This window comes from Kryptolebias marmoratus, linkage group LG22 (genome assembly GCF_001649575.2).
Source record: "Kryptolebias marmoratus isolate JLee-2015 linkage group LG22, ASM164957v2, whole genome shotgun sequence".
Classification (NCBI taxonomy): domain Eukaryota; kingdom Metazoa; phylum Chordata; class Actinopteri; order Cyprinodontiformes; family Rivulidae; genus Kryptolebias; species Kryptolebias marmoratus.
The window spans coordinates 4,596,989-4,613,944 of record NC_051451.1 but is presented as its reverse complement, the minus strand read 5'-3'; the positions used below and the strand labels follow the sequence as shown (position 1 = coordinate 4,613,944).

The 16,956-nt window shown below is 37.7% G+C and overlaps 1 protein-coding gene across 1 annotated transcript in view; it reads right to left on the bottom strand.

The window, feature by feature from the left end:
* gfra1a (gdnf family receptor alpha 1a) overlaps positions 1 to 16,956 on the bottom strand; it is a 199,591-nt gene that overhangs the window by 5,662 nt on the left and 176,973 nt on the right. Inside the window, exons 8-9 of the mRNA XM_017436020.3 lie at positions 9,163 to 9,338; positions 604 to 645 (exon numbers count right to left, since the gene is read on the bottom strand). Coding sequence (XP_017291509.1) covers positions 604 to 645; positions 9,163 to 9,338 — 218 coding nt within the window. The remainder of the gene's footprint in view (positions 1 to 603; positions 646 to 9,162; positions 9,339 to 16,956) is intronic.

Here is a 16,956-nt window from a genome sequence, read left to right as displayed (position 1 = left end):
TTGTTTATAAATAGTTAGAAAAACTCAGGATTAAACAAATGAGGTTTTGGTGTCTGATTATTACTTTTACTTTTCTATATATATTTTTTTATTAGTTGAAAAGAATGTTAAACTAGGTTGAGTATTGATTCATATTTTTTATAATATGCTAAGATAAAGAGAGTAGATGACAACAGTTTCATTACATTTATCATCAAATTATTCTGTTTTCTGCCTTCATGAACAGATCTCAAAAAAATATTGTATTAGATTAGGAGCTCTCTGTTTGGCATGTTTAACCTGTTTGGATGTAGAAGTTCAGCTCTTGTTTGTTGAGAGTCTGTTTTGTTGATAGCGTGGGTCTAGAATATCAGCATGTGACCAAAATCTCTTGTGTGAGTCAGGCAAACAAGACCTTAACAATTCACTGGTGGGAGGGGAGTGAGATTAATCTGTATGTGATTTAGCTTGCATTAACAGAGCTCGGAACTCTACATTTTCTAGTTATGAATTCAAAAAACTCCCCCCGATGGGAAGTGACTTTTTTAATACAAAAGGATGAGAAAGTATATTAAAAAGTGCAAAACACCCCTTAAACAAAACAAAAAAAAATGCACCACTTACCGAACAGACATCAACAGTTGAGTTTGAATTGAACTTATGAGCCTGCAATTAAAAGAGAGAAAAAACAGAGTCAAAATAAGTCTTCTGTGATCAACTGTGAATATAATAATGATATTTCACTGTTGTTTTTTACAGTATCAGGATTGCAGCACAACACAGTGTGATTGAACATGGACTGCAAAATTTTAACAATTAGCAGTAATTTCATCTACCATAAAACACATATGCCAGTGTAGCAGGGCCCCTTAGAAGAGATTGTGACTTACATCTGGAAGTGTACACAGCCTGGAAATAACTTATCCAAATTCCTAGTGGTTTAAGAGGTTTATGATATTTACCCATCAGGAATAATAAAAACATAAGCTGTTTGTATAGGCTTCCAATAAATTGAGATTATTTTGAGATCAACATTATGTGTATATGTTTGTGACTCTTACTATTTGGTTTTTGATTAATAGTTTATTTGGAGGAAGTTTAATGAAGTCCACTATTTTGATTCAAACTGCTGCATGAGTAATAAAGAACACAATTTGGACTACTTTGGAGTTTATCATTTAAAGGTGCACCATAGTCCTCAGCTCCAAAATAAAATAAAAAAATGCAGTTGGTTCAGGAGCATGAAAGATTTGCTTTCTCAGGTTTAGTCTTAAAATATTATCTGAAAGATTTTCTCAGTATTTCAGCTTAATTCTGAAAATACTACTTCAACTTTAATTGTGAAATTCTAAAACAATCAAAATTATTTTTGTCCTCGTTTATTTTTTTACTTAAGTGGCCCTAATATGTCGTAGTAAAGGAGCCATGGTAAAGGAAATAGTTTATCTGAACACAAAACATAACATCACTGTTCAAACACCGTGACTACTGTTTGAATTTAAAATCTTTTGATAGTTACACTTAGAGGGAGTGACTGAGGACAAAGAGATGATAAAAATTAAACATTTCACTTAGGATTTATCATTCAGTGGTTTTAACATCCTCAAACACACCCTCTTTGATTCTCAGGACACACATACATTTTAACAGGGTTGAAGTAAGTTTAGCGATTATTCTGTGATGAAAACCAATGCTCCATCCATCCATCCATTGTCTTCCGCTTATCCGGGGTCGGATCGCGGGGGCAGCAGCCTAAGCAGGGAGACCCAGACTTCCCTCTCCCCAGCCACTTGGGCCAGCTCCTCCGGGGGAATCCCAAGGCGTTCCCAGGCCAGCCGAGAAACATAGTCCCTCCAGCGCGTCCTGGGTCTTCCTCTGGGCCTCCTCCCGGTGGGACGTGCCCAGAACACCTCACCAGGGAGGCGTCCAGGAGGCATCCTCACCAGATGCCCGAGCCACCTCAACTGGCTCCTCTCGACGTGGAGGAGCAGCGGCTCTACTCTGAGTCCCTCCTGGATGATTGAGCTTTTCACCCTATCTCTAAGGGAGAGCCCAGACACCCTGCGGAGGAAACTCATTTCAGCCGCTTGTATTCGCGATCTCGTTCTTTCGGTCACTACCCAAAGCTCGCGACCATAGATGAGGGTAGGAACGTAGATCGACCGGTAAATCGAGAGCTTCGCTTTTTGACTCAGCTCTCTCTTCACCACGACAGATCGGTACAGCGCCCGCTTCACTGCAGACGCTGCACCAATCCGCCTGTCGATCTCCCGCTCCATTTTTTCCCTCATTCGTGAACAAGACCCCGAGATACTTAAACTCCTCCACTTGGGGCAGGACATCTTCCCCGACCCGGAGAAGGCACTCTACCCTTGGAGTCTTCACACTAATACATTTATATGTGCCTTATACATAACTTGCAAAATATAATAATCAACCAACTCATAGAATTTTAATAATCTCAGTTGATGAAATAATGTATTTGATGGGTGATAGTAATGTTTGTCTTGTGATAATTCTTATGGCTGTTCTCTGTAAAACAAAAATAGGATTTGGAATTGTTTTACATGCATTCCCCCAGACTCCTTTTGGCTGAATCTGATTCAAAAAGACCTACTGCTGTAAAATAGATTGTTTATATAAAACAGACATTTAGATCTATGAAATACAACAACCACTTGGGGGTGGTTACCTGTTCAATCTGTAACCATTTTTTCTTGAGATTAGATATATTTTAACACACATATATGGCTTTAATTGTCATTTGTGATGGAACGCAAGTCCTCCCTCATCTGCTCTGTGCCATCTACCACCATCCTTTCCTTTTGCTTCATTACATAAAGGTCATGGCTTCTTATATTTGTACTCCCCTGAAAGAAAATTATGATGTGAAGAACTGTACAACAAATATGTCCGTGGGGATAGTTTGCTGTCGTTGAGAAAGTCGGGGATGGTTTGAGAATTGTGATGTTCTGTGTCACTTCTGGTATTTTTGGTAGATATATCACAGCTCCTCTTCATTGCTGGATTTGAGACTAAACCAATCCTTGTTGCTATGAGAGAAACTATTTCAGGATACATTTTACTGTACATTTCTATGTAAATTACCAGCTATCAAAAGATATTTGGAAACCCCATCACATTATCATATGCCGTTTAGTAACTGTGATAAATTATACCTTTTACAGAGCCTAGCTAATGCAGTTGGCAGTTATTTTACATCATGCACCCTTCCTGATGCAAGAGGGGTTTGAACCCAGAGCCTCCAGATTATGAGACTGCAGCACTGACCATCAAACCCTCTGAGTTTCAGCCCATGTCTATCTCTCAAATACATATAACTTCAACCCCCTCTTTTCTTAATGTGCATAGACAGAATCAATAAGTAATCATGTATGAAGGGAAGGAGTGTTTGGCTACCCTCCTGCCAACTGAGCATTTTGACACTTGACTTTTCAGAGTCTTCTGGACTTTTTTATTTACCTCAAAAAGCACTGCAACATATCACAGTCATCTCTTTTTTTCTCCACTGCAGTCACAGACAACAGAGAACCTGCTCCAGTGCATTAATTAGTAATGATAAATGAACTTTATCACTGTGCTGTAAATTTAAGTCAAATGATATGTGTATATACAGAAAAAAAAATTAAAAAGACATTATGTTGTTTCTTGGATAATCATAATCTGTAAAAAGAAAAACTTGTAAATACAGATGAAATATACACAAGAAGCAAAACACCAGCTTCAAACTTATGCTTTTAGAAAGAGAAAAATGGTAGATGAATGATAACCTTGTCAGGATTTGGGGTTTCTTTTTTTGTATTTAGGGTTATTGTTGTTTTTCATGTTTCAGTTTAAGTTTGTTTTTTTTAATTTTGTTATTCAGTTGTCTTTATGTTTAAAAATCGAAAACAGGACAACCGGTCCCACCAGGCCAAAATCACAACGAAAACAAACAACAAAAGCTAACAGAACCTACCACATGGCAGGCTGGAGGATGCGTCCTACATGAACTGGCGAATTGACGCACCCTGCTTCAAGACGCAACTCGTGTGGAGCTGGGCGGCTGGAAGGCGGCCTAGAAGTTAAAACCCAGCCTATTTATAGGCGGACCAACAGCCCACCAATAAACGCAACTAATTACCTAAATAAATGACCCCAAACGCCATAATATATTAACAAAAGGTAATTCAACTAAAATCTCTAAACAAAGCAATCAGGAAAAATAAACAAAATAATTAGAATGTGCCCGAAGCACATAACAACTGCATACATGACAGCTCATGTATGCAGAACTGTCATGTCAGATGTTTTTCTGTACACAGACATTAGGAAATCGCTAAAAAAAATATGAGAAATGAAGTAAGTTTTTTTAAACCGCTGATTTTTGTAGAGTAAACGGTACACTAATAAAGAAAAAAAAAAACTCCGCTCCAAGACTGAAGCGATTTCTCTGAGGATATACATCAAGATTTACTTTATTGACCAGGCATCTAAATTCACACATATGTGCGCCATCTTCCACCATTCAGTTTTGTATTTTAAGCATAAGTTATTTAGAAATCCAACTAAAAGCAGCTTGCTAACAGGACGGCAAAGTTACAGAGAAAGCCTGACCAGCTCGGCAGAAACCGCCTCCCCACCCCCCATTAAATTCAACCACATATCAAAATAACGCTAACTATGATCTTTATATTACTTTAAAGATATCTGATGTAAGAGTATGTCTCTAACTTAGCCAGGAAGGGAATTAGTACGTCTGGAATCTGGAATAGAGTCATGATCTGAACAGTCAGCAGCGTCCTCAGAAGGCAGCTCCATTTTGTATGCTAAGGGGGAGAGGTCCCTTTAGGTGATGATATGCTCGGGGCGTCACACACATTGATTCTGAAGGTGTAGTTCCAGTATTATAAAAAGATAACAAACTAATCTTTATTTTGATACCCATTTTGTCAGTTTTTTTTTTATTGTTCGCTATTTGACGATCTATTCGGAGGTTTTTATACGTTTATGATTTACAAAAAAACTAAAAAAATAACCCTTGACAAACCGGGTATGTCTAGAAAGCATTTAGTTTAAGGTTTAATATGATAACACTGTTGGCTCATTTGGTCATTTGTTTGCGACACCCAAACCTATTTTCTTGGACAATGTCTCGGAGCGGTGTCAGGAGGGGCGTTCGAATTAGCATAAATAATGCGATCTAATCGGGCTTTTCAAAAAAATTTATGAAAATTACTGGGAAATTTAAAGTGTTTTATTTGATTCAACATACATAAAATAGGTATCATTGGAAAGGCAAATTAATAAACTTTAACACAATAGTGTTGCTTTTGGAAAAAAAAATATTCTGAAAAGTACTTTTGATGGTGGGAAGTTAGGACATTTTTCAGCATGCATTCTCTCCCATTCCTGAGTGGAAAGAGCGTCGCTGCCGGTACCTAGTTATAGTTTTTTTTATTATTTGACACCAGGGGTGGGTGGTGTGTGTTCTGTTCTCTGATATGTATATCTCTATTAATCAATTTGAGGCTACACAGAATCACACTGGAGACATCTTTTTCGGCTGATCCTTTATTTTATATTCCCCTACAGAACACACCCCAGCACAAAGATTTCTACCCTAAGGTTGCATGATACTACAGTGGGGAGGGGGCAGTGTGATCAACTCAAGTGAACCGCATCACTTTAGAGAGTGACTCAACAAACTTAACAAATTTCTATATGAATGGTTGTTTTTCTCTAGTTGGCCCTGTGATGGACTTGCGACCTGTCTAGGATGTAGGCCTACCTTGCTTCTCGTACAATAATCGCTGCAGATGGGCACCAGCTACCTCTTACGACTCAAAAAAAAAAAAAAAAAGGGGGTAAAGAAACGACTGGCTAGATGAAAATGAATACCCAGGTATGTCTTCCTAAATGTAGGATATATGTTTTCCTGGAATATGATTTTATGAAGTGCACTCTACAAACTCAGATTAGTCGGGTTGCTGATTGAGGTTAAAAACTCACTGGAAACACTGCAGGCTCACATGAGTAGTACATACACGTTTACAGACATTTTACATACAAAACATAGATTTAACATAGGTTAACATTTTGATTAACATATATTTGATTTGCACATTTTACGTTTTTGTTCCATTATTTGTAAGACATTTTTAATTTGTGTGGAATTTTGAAATAAATATCTAAATAATGCAAATGTGGTTGGCATTTTTTTACTTATGCTTCACCTCTAAATAGATGAAGCAAATTTGTCCTTATAGTTTTTTAATTTGCGTATAAAAAAGTTAATGATGATCACATGTTGTTGGTGAGATGTAAAGCATGTCTTTGACAAGTCTGCAGATAGATGCCTCTTGCCTACTAGGGAACATTTATATTCTATTGGGTTTCTTTTCTGGGTTACAATACTGTGTCTAACTAAGGCTGTGGTTTATATCTACCCAAAACAAACAAACAAACAAACAAAAAACAATAACAAGAAATCATTCCATAACCTAGACAATTAAAGCATTAAAATTATTTACATCCATCTATTCATTGTCCATTTATTTTCCATCCAATCATTCAGTCATTCCTTATCTCCAATGGCCATTGTGCAAAAGGTAGGGTACACTCTGGACAGGTCGCAAGTTTATCACAGTGACACATAACAATGATTGACAAACAATCATTCACACTCTCACTCACACCTAGGGACAATTTACCAGTTAACAGTGAACCTAGCATGAATGTTTTTGGACTGTGAGAGTTTTCCGAAGTACCCAGAGAAAACTTTCACTTGCACAGGGGAGAATATGAAGACTTCACAAAGAAAGGCCAGAGGTGAACTTCCAACCTTTCTGCAATGAAGCAACAGCACTAACCACTGCTTGCTGTGCTGCCCCACATGAATACAATAAATGTGTTTTCCTGCTGTTGTTAACCTACTACTTTTTAAAATAATCTGTGCCACTTTTTTACTGCATTGAGACACAATCAAGTATCAGAAATTCATTGTCTTTAATAACCTTTAAAAATGGAATTTTGTTTTTAATATACTTTTAAGTATTTAGATCATTTAGATCAGACTTATTTTACCCACATGATAAATAATATTTTAACATCGAGCAAAATCTAAGGGTTTTCTTTAAGAAATTTATATGGTACTTAGTTTTAAATGGTTTATAAAAATAAACAACAAATGGAAACCATATTTCTCAGTTCAGTCTAAATCATTATCCTCATCATCTCAACTGTCTCAACTATTTATGTACATTTCTACACAAATTAAAAGAATTTTCAGTTTTATTAATTACAACCTTCTCATGAATGGATTTGCAGTGCAGATTTTGGGATCAGCCTTTATGTTTTTGTCTGCATGGTGAATAAAGAAACTAAATTTTAAAACTTTGTGCACACATTTCTGTGACAGAAAGGAAACTGCTACCTCTATGGTTCCTATGCTACGTACAGTGAATCTTTGTATGAATGCAATGTAACTATAGTGGAAGCTTTGAAGTTTATACTATGTGCTGCCAGTTTGTATGACAAAAACATAAATTGCTCTAGTGTACAGGATATTGAATGTGGACCAGAAATGAGGATGTAAAAAATGTAGCCTGCATGGTAAAAAAAAGTGAAAAGATGCATTCTGTAACAACAGTGCATGAGACAAGTTCTGTTCTTTGTGCAAGATTCATTGCTCTGAATGCTTTTCTGTGAATATCAATTCTTTGCCACATCAGTGTAGCCCGCGAAAACAGAAATTTATTCGCCAGATATGATGTCTGATTAACTTTTTGCGAACAGTTTTGTTACGTTAGCAATATTTTCATAAGGCATCAACACAGCCACCTATGCTTTAGAAACATTTGCAGTGCGCATAGGTTTCAACCAGTTATTCTATCACACCGGCATGAAAACGGGGTATTTTTTAAAACATAATAAACGTAAATCCAACCTGTATGCGCTGCCTTGTTAGCTGCGTCCTGGTATCAACATGAATAACACCCTCTCCTCCCGCTAATGTTTAAACATGCCCTTTAAAATAAGATGCACCACAAATATAAGGTGCACAAAGAATACACCTCACCATAACGCTAAATCAGTGGGAGCCCTGTGCCTGTTTCTCAGTAACCAGATGGTCCCATCTAGCTCCCAGAGACGTTTGTTTTTTACTCATTTTGCTGTTTGTGGGTTTGTTTTTAGCGGTAATGTATCACGTAGATAAGTGTTTTGAAATGCATCAAGAGTGAGTCATAGACGGGTTTAGTGGAGAGAATCCGGTCAGTTTTTCAAAATAAATGTTGTTCAGAAAAACGGAAGTTAAAAAAAACGGAAATACTGTAAGTTAACTATTTTTTTTCTGTGCGGTACCGGTCCGCGGCCTGGAGATTGGGGACCTCTGTTGTAAATTACTCTTAGCTACTACTACACCAAATTTTAACTCAGTATCAGTAATATTCCCTGAGGTTAATTAATTGTAGATGTGGAGCCAGTAGTTATTTTATGAGATTTTCAAAAAATCTGGTTCATAAGATATTTTGCTTACAATAACAAGCTGGGTTAACTTCAAAACTTAATGCCAAGTTTTTAAGCAAACATGTTGTGCAATGCCCAATGTGCTGCACTTACTGTGAGAGTTGGGTATAATGCTAATCTACTACCACACCAGATTTTAGCTCTATATCTGTAAAACTGGCTGAGTTAAAGCCAAATTTTTAATTTGATTGACAGCAATTGTAAATGTCAACAAAACAATTACTTGGCAAAAGATTCTCCCCAAACTGATTGTTTTGTTCTTTCATAGCATTTATAGTATATGATGAAAGTTTATTAGTTTTATTTGGGACCAGATTAAGATAAAAAAGACAGTTGTATTAAAACAAACAAACAAACAAACAAACAAAAAATTGTTGTTTGTTGGTTGTAATTGTTGTTTGGGGTTTCAAGGGTACAAACTGGTAATGGGCATGAGCTGCTACATCATTCTTTGAGCCTCAAGAAGCTCAGTATTTTTAGACCACATGCATACACCAAAAACAGAGTTGTCTATTTTGAAAAGCATTTTTTTTAATCTTTTTTTTTCTTGTTCACCAAAAAACAAATTTTGTGTGGGCAAGAAGAAAATCCCTTTTTAAAGAAAATATTCAGAGAAGAGTGAGTGAAGCGTGATAATTTGTGAATGCGACTCACCTGTAAATTGCCACAGAAGTGGTAGATACCAGGGTCTGTATTAATGTAGTTATTGCTGGTGCTGTCGATGAGTTTTCTTTGGTTGGGTGTGGTGATGGAAGTGGTGGTCTGAACAGGAGATATTTGTGGCCCTATCCCAATGTCCGTTCCATTCCCAAAAGCCTGGATGGCATTACCTGTTGAGGGAGTGTGAAGAAAAAATACAAAAAAAACTTGTCATTGTGATAAAGTGAGAACAGGTTCTGACTAACTGTTTCTAGTTATAAAGACTCTGCACACTTTAGATTGAATTTCAAAAAAAGATGAGCTGATGAAGTAGAATTATGCCACATCAGATGTTGAAGTCAGTCACTTTTGCACCATACTGAACCATATCATGAATCAAGTTTGTTATCCCCCATGTTAAAATAAGATGTTATATTGCAACCACAATTAAAGAGAGAGAGAGAGAGATTTAAAAGGTACTTAGGTTCCCTGCATTATAAATTCACCACATCGTCAAAAAACTGAGTGCTGATGTGGCTTTTCACCATTACAGTCCATTAGCAACCCTATTAATTGGCTTCTATAGCTTTGATGTAAAGCACACAAATACACATCAGAAGACAACTGAGCCTTAAGAGCTGCTGTTTGAACGTAATGATATGCTTCCCCACAAGAATGAATTATGACCCTGATAATGTGGTAAAGAAAGGACTAGCTGATCTGTATACCTAATCTTTAACACCAATAAACTATTCAATCATATGTATGAAAAGTCATTATTTTTATTTGCTGAACAGGTTTATTTCATGGGTTTACACTCAAAGTCTTTATAAATTTAAAATAAAATATTACTATATACAGTAACACACTAACATGTAATTTGTCATTTCATGTAAAAAAACATGCATACATAATAAAAGGCCTTGCATTCCTTGAAGGAATGCACATCTCCCTCTACCTTTCATGCCAATGTTTTAGACTAAGATTATCAGATTTGTAGATTGAACCCAGAATGCAGACAGATGCAAGGAGCTTTACGCAAAAAAAAACAAAAAACTTAGGAGATTGCAGGTAGACAAGAAGATGAACCTGACTGTGACATGAACTGACAATGCACCAGCAGCATACTCCAACCACTTTATTAGGTACACCTGTCCAACTGTTCATTAATGCAAATGTCGAATCAGACAATCACATGGCAGCAACTCAATACATTTAGGCATGTAGACATGGCCAATACATTCTGCTGCAGTTCAAACCAAGCATCAGAATGGGGAAGAAATGTCAGAAGGTGGGAATATGGCGGCGAACCCAGAACGCAGACTCAAGGTGGAAGAATAATGAAAACTAATTTATTAACCTAAATAAACAGACAAAAACAAAAAGGCTGACGAGGCAGCAAAACTAACAATAACAAAATCCAAAACGAGATGCAAGGCAAGACACGGCATGGCAAAGAGCAGACAAAGCGGAATGATCCAGTGAGGAGTGAATGAGAATGACCGGTTCTTAAAGACAGAGGATAATGAGGAAAATGGACACAGGTGAGTGAGAATAATTACAAGCAGGTGGAGATGGGCGTGGCAGACATAACAGGAAAAGTACTGGGGAGGTGGAGAGTGACAGGGCATGAACAGGAAAACTAAACTGAAACAAGACAATAATCAAAACAACAAACTGAAAATACCAAAACTATGACAAGAAATGTAATTTAAGTGACTTTGAACATAGCATGGTTGTTGGTGCCAGACGGGCTGGTCTGAATATTTCAGAAACTGCTGATCTATTGGGATGTTCACGCACAACCATCTCTAGGGTTTACAGAGAATGGTCCAAAAAAGAGAAAATAACCAGTGAGCGACAGTTCTGTGGGCGCAAATGCCTTGTTGATGCCAGAGGTCAAAGGAGAATGGCCAGACTGGTTCGAGCTGATAGAACGTCAACATTAACTAAAATAACCACTCGTTACAACCGAGGTATGCAGAACAACATCTCTGACCGCACAACACGTCTAACCTTGAGGCGGATGAGCTACAGCAGCAGAAGACCACAACAGGTGCCACTCCTGTCAGTTAAGAACAGGAAACTGAGGCTACAATTCTCACAGGCTCACCAAAATTGGACAATAGAAGATTGGAAAAACATTGCCTGGTCTGATGACTCTTGATTTCTGCTGCGACATTCGCATGGTAGGGTCAGAATTTGGCATCAACATAAAAGCATGGATCCATCCTGCCTTGTATTAACGGTTCAGGTTGGTAATGGTGGTGCAATGGTGAGGGGAATATTTTCCTGGCATGCTTTGGGCTCATTAGTACCAACTGAGCATCGTGTCAACGCCATAGCCTACCTGAATCTTGTTGCTGACCATTTCCATCCCTTTATGACCAGAGTGTACCCATCTTCTGATGGCTACTTCCAGCAGGATAACGCGCCATGTCATAAAGCGTGAATCATCTCAGATTGGTTTCTTGAACACGACAATGAGTTTACTGTATTTGAATGGCTTCCACAATCACCAGATCTCAATCCAATTGAGCACCTTTGGGATGTGGTGGAACAGGAGATTCGCATCATGAATGTGCAGCTAACAAATCTGCAGCAACTGCGTGATGCTACCATGTCAATATACACCAGACTCTCTGAGGAGTGTTTCTAGTACCTTGTTGAATCTATGCCACGAAGGATTAAGGCAAAAGGGTACTAGCAAGGTGTACCTAATAAAGTGAGTGAGAGGTGAGTGTAGGAATGCAATGAAGCAGAATGTATTGGCTGTGGCTGATGAGGAATTGGACACAGGTGGAAATGGGTGTGGTAGTCTGACATGGAAAAGCACTGACTGAGGGAGAAGGTGACATATAACACAGGTAGGCACAGGGAGCAAAACTGAACACAAGATTGAAAACAGATAACTCAGAAACAAACAGAACCCATGAAGCAAGCAGAGCAGCAGATATCATAAGCAGAACATAATCATAAAACCTAACACAAAAGATTACCAAACAATAACTCAAAAGACCCAGATAGTAACAAAGATCATCTTATGTTGAAAAATGATCTCATTACAGTTTTGGTCCAACCTTGAAAAGATGTATATGGTATGTAGTAGCAGCTGGTTGTGATATTTGTAGAGTGGGCTAACAGATATATAATAAAATGCTGCAGTTTGGATTTCAACAACAAAAGCACTGAAAGAAAATCTGCTGTAAATTGACATTGTCTTTTTTTAGCACATAGACAACTCTAAAACAAACCTCCACCAAAAAACAAGCTTACATAGAGCCTCCAATATTTCAATATTTAATTCCCCTGCATTAAGAGTTTCAACTATAATTATTTCAGATGATTTTCCCATTGAAACAGCTTTGCATAACACGGCACCACACTCCTTAACACAATGACTAATCACACTGATAAAATAAAATCATATAAGACATTCAAAACTGGAAAGTGCTTTTTTTTATGAAGCCTACATTTTTTTAAAGAGAAGCTCACTTCATGAACTTTTCTGTGATGTCAAAATGTTGATAACCACCTTGTAAAAGATTTGTTAGCTATTCTTGCTGTTAGCCAGTAATTTCACTGAAACCAGGTCACAGAAAAACTTTGGTTTTGCTGCTTTTCCTTTTTTGAATATCCTTTGGTCTATCTGCCCCCCAACTTCTTCAAGTTTATCCCCCGAAGACTTTATGCCACATGTGTAGTTGCAGCTGCAAATAATCCATTTTGGTTATCCTTGAAAAGCACAAGTAATGATCTGGCCAGTGCTAACTGATGCTGGTACTACAAGTTCTACAACAGTATGTTTTTCTGTTTAATGTAAAGTACTAGTTTTCTCATTGTTTGCCAAGCAATTAAATAAATTTGGCAGTTTATGTCAACCAGAGTTCTTCAAATCACAGGTGAATATCATCACAATGTATGATGAGATCAAAATAACAACCTTTGGGGCTCGTTCAGAAGTGATGGTAGGATGGACTGAGTGACGGATCTACAGATTCCGGTTTTGTCAACAATAATGAAGGCATTGCTTTGGTCTGTCATGGTATAGAAAGAGTTCTCAATTTACTGATCTGACAACGTTCCAACCTTCACTTATAGTCATGAAGTGTAGCTGATTTTATTTTATTTTTTTCATTAAAAGGGGTCAGCTGGGGTTCTTTGGCATGTAATTAGAATGCCTCCTAGATCCCTCAAAAGGATTTCTGGATGTGTCCCACTGGGAAGAGACCCTGGGGTAGATCCAGAACTCGCTGTAGGGGTTATGTATCCTCTCTGGTCTGAGAACACCTTGGGATCCCCCAGGAGGAGCTGGGGAGAGTGATGTGTGGGTTTCCCTCCAGGACCTCTTGCTTCCGCAACCCATCCACGGGCCTTTCTAGTAACAGTAAGGTGGCAGGTTTCTCGAATGATCATGGACCTTTACAGCGGAATCAATACAGGCTTTTCCTGAAAAATTCATCCAATAGCTGTCAAAGGCCAAATAATGATTCATGGTCCTTTTGGTAGGTGACTTGTCTCTATTTTGAAAAATGGCATAGTTTCACAACTACTGTGCAACTCTGCATATTTCTTTAATCAAGACAAAGGAGGGCATCCTCACAGTGTGTTCAGCACATCAGGGGGCTGAATTACCCTCAGCGTTCTTAACAGCTTAACCTTTAATAACATTCTTTTGACAACTGTAAGAAATCATATTTCCACAAAATCTGGTTATCTGACTTAATGCAAACAGAAATTTTGACAGTAGATCAGAAGCCTGTCAAGAAGCTTGTCAAGAACAAGACATTTGGACATCAGGAAAGCCTTTGGACAGACAAGTACAGAATTTCAGTCTCTTTTTTTTCCTCCTTTGGAGTTCTGAGTACACATATCATGACTTTCAAAAATCTTTAAGTTAGTTCCACGTTACACATTTAAAACCATGACTAATAATCTTAATTAAGTAAATCAGGAGCTCTATTAAAAAGGAGAGTCAAGGCACCCCCCAAAAATGTCTCTCCTATCACACAGACTTAACATGTTTTTTTTCTTTCATTTACTCAATGTGCAGGTCCTAGACTACAAGTGGAAAATGACTTTAGTTATTGACTAAAAATGAAGTAATTAATTTTTTTATAATAAGACCTATACTTTCCATTTTAAAACTAACATTATTTTTGTTCTTTTCCTGCTGTTTAACACTTTACTTTTGAGGGAGAGGAAAAAGTAGAAAAAGCTGTTAAAATGTGCCAGCTATCATTTCTATGATACAAAATTTAGCATAACAAAGGTAACTTTTCCAAAATCCCAATAGCTTGATTGTGCACAATTTTACTTAAGTGAGCTTATGCTTATTATTATTATTATTATTATTATTATTAGTAGTAGTAGTAGTAGTAGTAGTAGTGGAAGTAGTACTGTTGTTGTTGTGGTTTTTGTTTTGTTTTTACTTTTCTGCTTGGATTGTATTTCTGGAAACTTCATGTTGAGACAGCAGAAAGCTGATGAGCATATTGTGAGTAATGATGGGCTCTTTTTTTTCATCTTGTCTGTCTCTTCACCTAAGGCCTAATTACAGTAGACCATGTAGATGGTGTACAATTTCATAGCTGGTAATGGTCAAAATCCTCTCTTGGTACACTTTGTACTTTTTGTGATTCTTGTTTAAACAAGTTTCCTTTGACAACATAACACAATGGGTGTTTGGCCCATTGTTAGACAAACAATCTACCACATCTTAGTTTACTTAGAAAAAAAAGAATCTGGAATTAAAATCAAATTTACAAAATTTACAATTTACAACAATACTTTTTTCACTTTGGAAACCCTAGCAACCTTTCAGTGTCACAACTGTGTGCTTCAAACTTTTACAATATCGCTATAAAGCAAAAGTTTATTTGTAAAAGTGTCATGACTTTTACAAATGTGTGTGGGAGGAGGAGGGGGGTGGGGGTCCTGTGTGGGAAAAGGGGTATGGCCTATGACAAAGAGCTGGTCCACTGTTCCGAAGTCAAAACGTAACCTGTATCATTCCTCATGAATCTGAGAATCGACTATTAACTGGTCACTGTTTTCCAGCACCCCTGAATAGTCCTTATCACCCCAATTTGCTAATTCAGTAGCACTGACAACAATGTCGAGGCCGCAGAGCTTTTTAACTACCTTAGTGACCTCAGCCCTGGTTATGGGCAGACCCACTCCCCAGATTCAGCTTCCTCTGTGGAAGACGTGTTGGGGGGTTGTGAAAGTCCCATTACTAGTTGAAGTCGACAGCACACCACCTCCACTATCCAGAGTGTAATACCGCCTCTCGCCCAATAACTGGAAACTTGACACTTGCTTCCTGTGACCTTGAATGGAAAAATGGTTTTGACATAAACAGATGGATCTATCTCATCTGTCCAAGGGACATTGTTCCAGACGTCTTGTGGTTCATTCAGATAAAACTTTACAAATCTAGGTTGGGCTGCCATGTTTTGTTTTTTTTTAGTGACAAGTGGCTTTCTCCTGGCAACTCCTAAACAAGCCATACAGTTTTCCATTTTGGCTTTATTTTTGTTTAATAAATATAAACCACACATGATGTGGAGTCTGCTATGTGGTTTTGTACATTTGAGGTTAAATTTAGATAAAGTTAGAAATTGGTATAGACCAGATCATAATGTATATTTTGCCTGGATATGTGAAACCCAAGAATAGAAAGAGGGTGGACTTTCTTTCTCTTAACTGTATTCATCCAACTAATTACAAGTTAGTTACCCCACCCACCTTAATTGCTCCATGGTTTTTGTTGTTTATTGCTGAATTATCTGTGTATGTCTCACCTAACAGTTATAATAATAATAATAGTGCCTATTATTTGTAAAATAAAGCTACTTGGTAATCTGTTTTTCTATTGTACTCTTACATTTAAGTCCTTTCATGATAGGGTATGACATTCTCTGGTTGCAGATTGGACTTTGACTTCAGCTTCTGATTAGGGCTTAAACAATTAAAGAAATAAAACAACATTCTCCACATTACCTGCAAGAAACAAAAGCTATTGACTTTACAAATATACCCCCACTTTCTACTGTATTTTCCGCAGTATAGGGCACACTGGATTATAAGATGCACTGTCAATGAATGGTCCATTTTCAAACTTTTGTCATACATCCAGCGCAGCGGACTATAAGGCACATCCTTTCCTCCCAATTATTGTAACTACGCACGGACCACATGTGCCGTGCTCCCTTTAAAATGGACAATTTTGGTGCTCTAGTGGAGCTGGTTCACCTGTATCAGCATTTATATGATCCCTCTATGAGAGATCACAAAGATAATTAAACGGTTCAAAACTCACAGAAGAATACTGCACCGACGTAAGATTCAAGTATAAACACATCCACCGCTCACTCAGGTCTGCGCGCCGTGCGCACTACACTACAAAGTGAGACTATAACTGAGCCTTAAAGCTGCAAGCGCTGCGCCTTTGTAGTTTACGTACTAAAACATGATTACTTCTTACATACATACATATATATATATATATATATATATATATATATATATATATATATATATATATATATATATATATATATAGCTAGCTGTCTGGATAGCTCAATGGGTAAGTCACCAGACTTTCACCCGGGGCAAAGATACAACAGTGAAATTAAGCTATCCAGTCTGGGTCCCTAGGCAAGACCCTTCGAGTTACTGCCTACCTCATACCATGAGAGAGATTAATATGAATCACATGCCGGCTCAGATGTTGCCCGGCCAAACAAGGTCTGCGTCAGGTGCTGGGGAACCAGAGCACCTTGATGAAAAATGGGCTACTGGAGC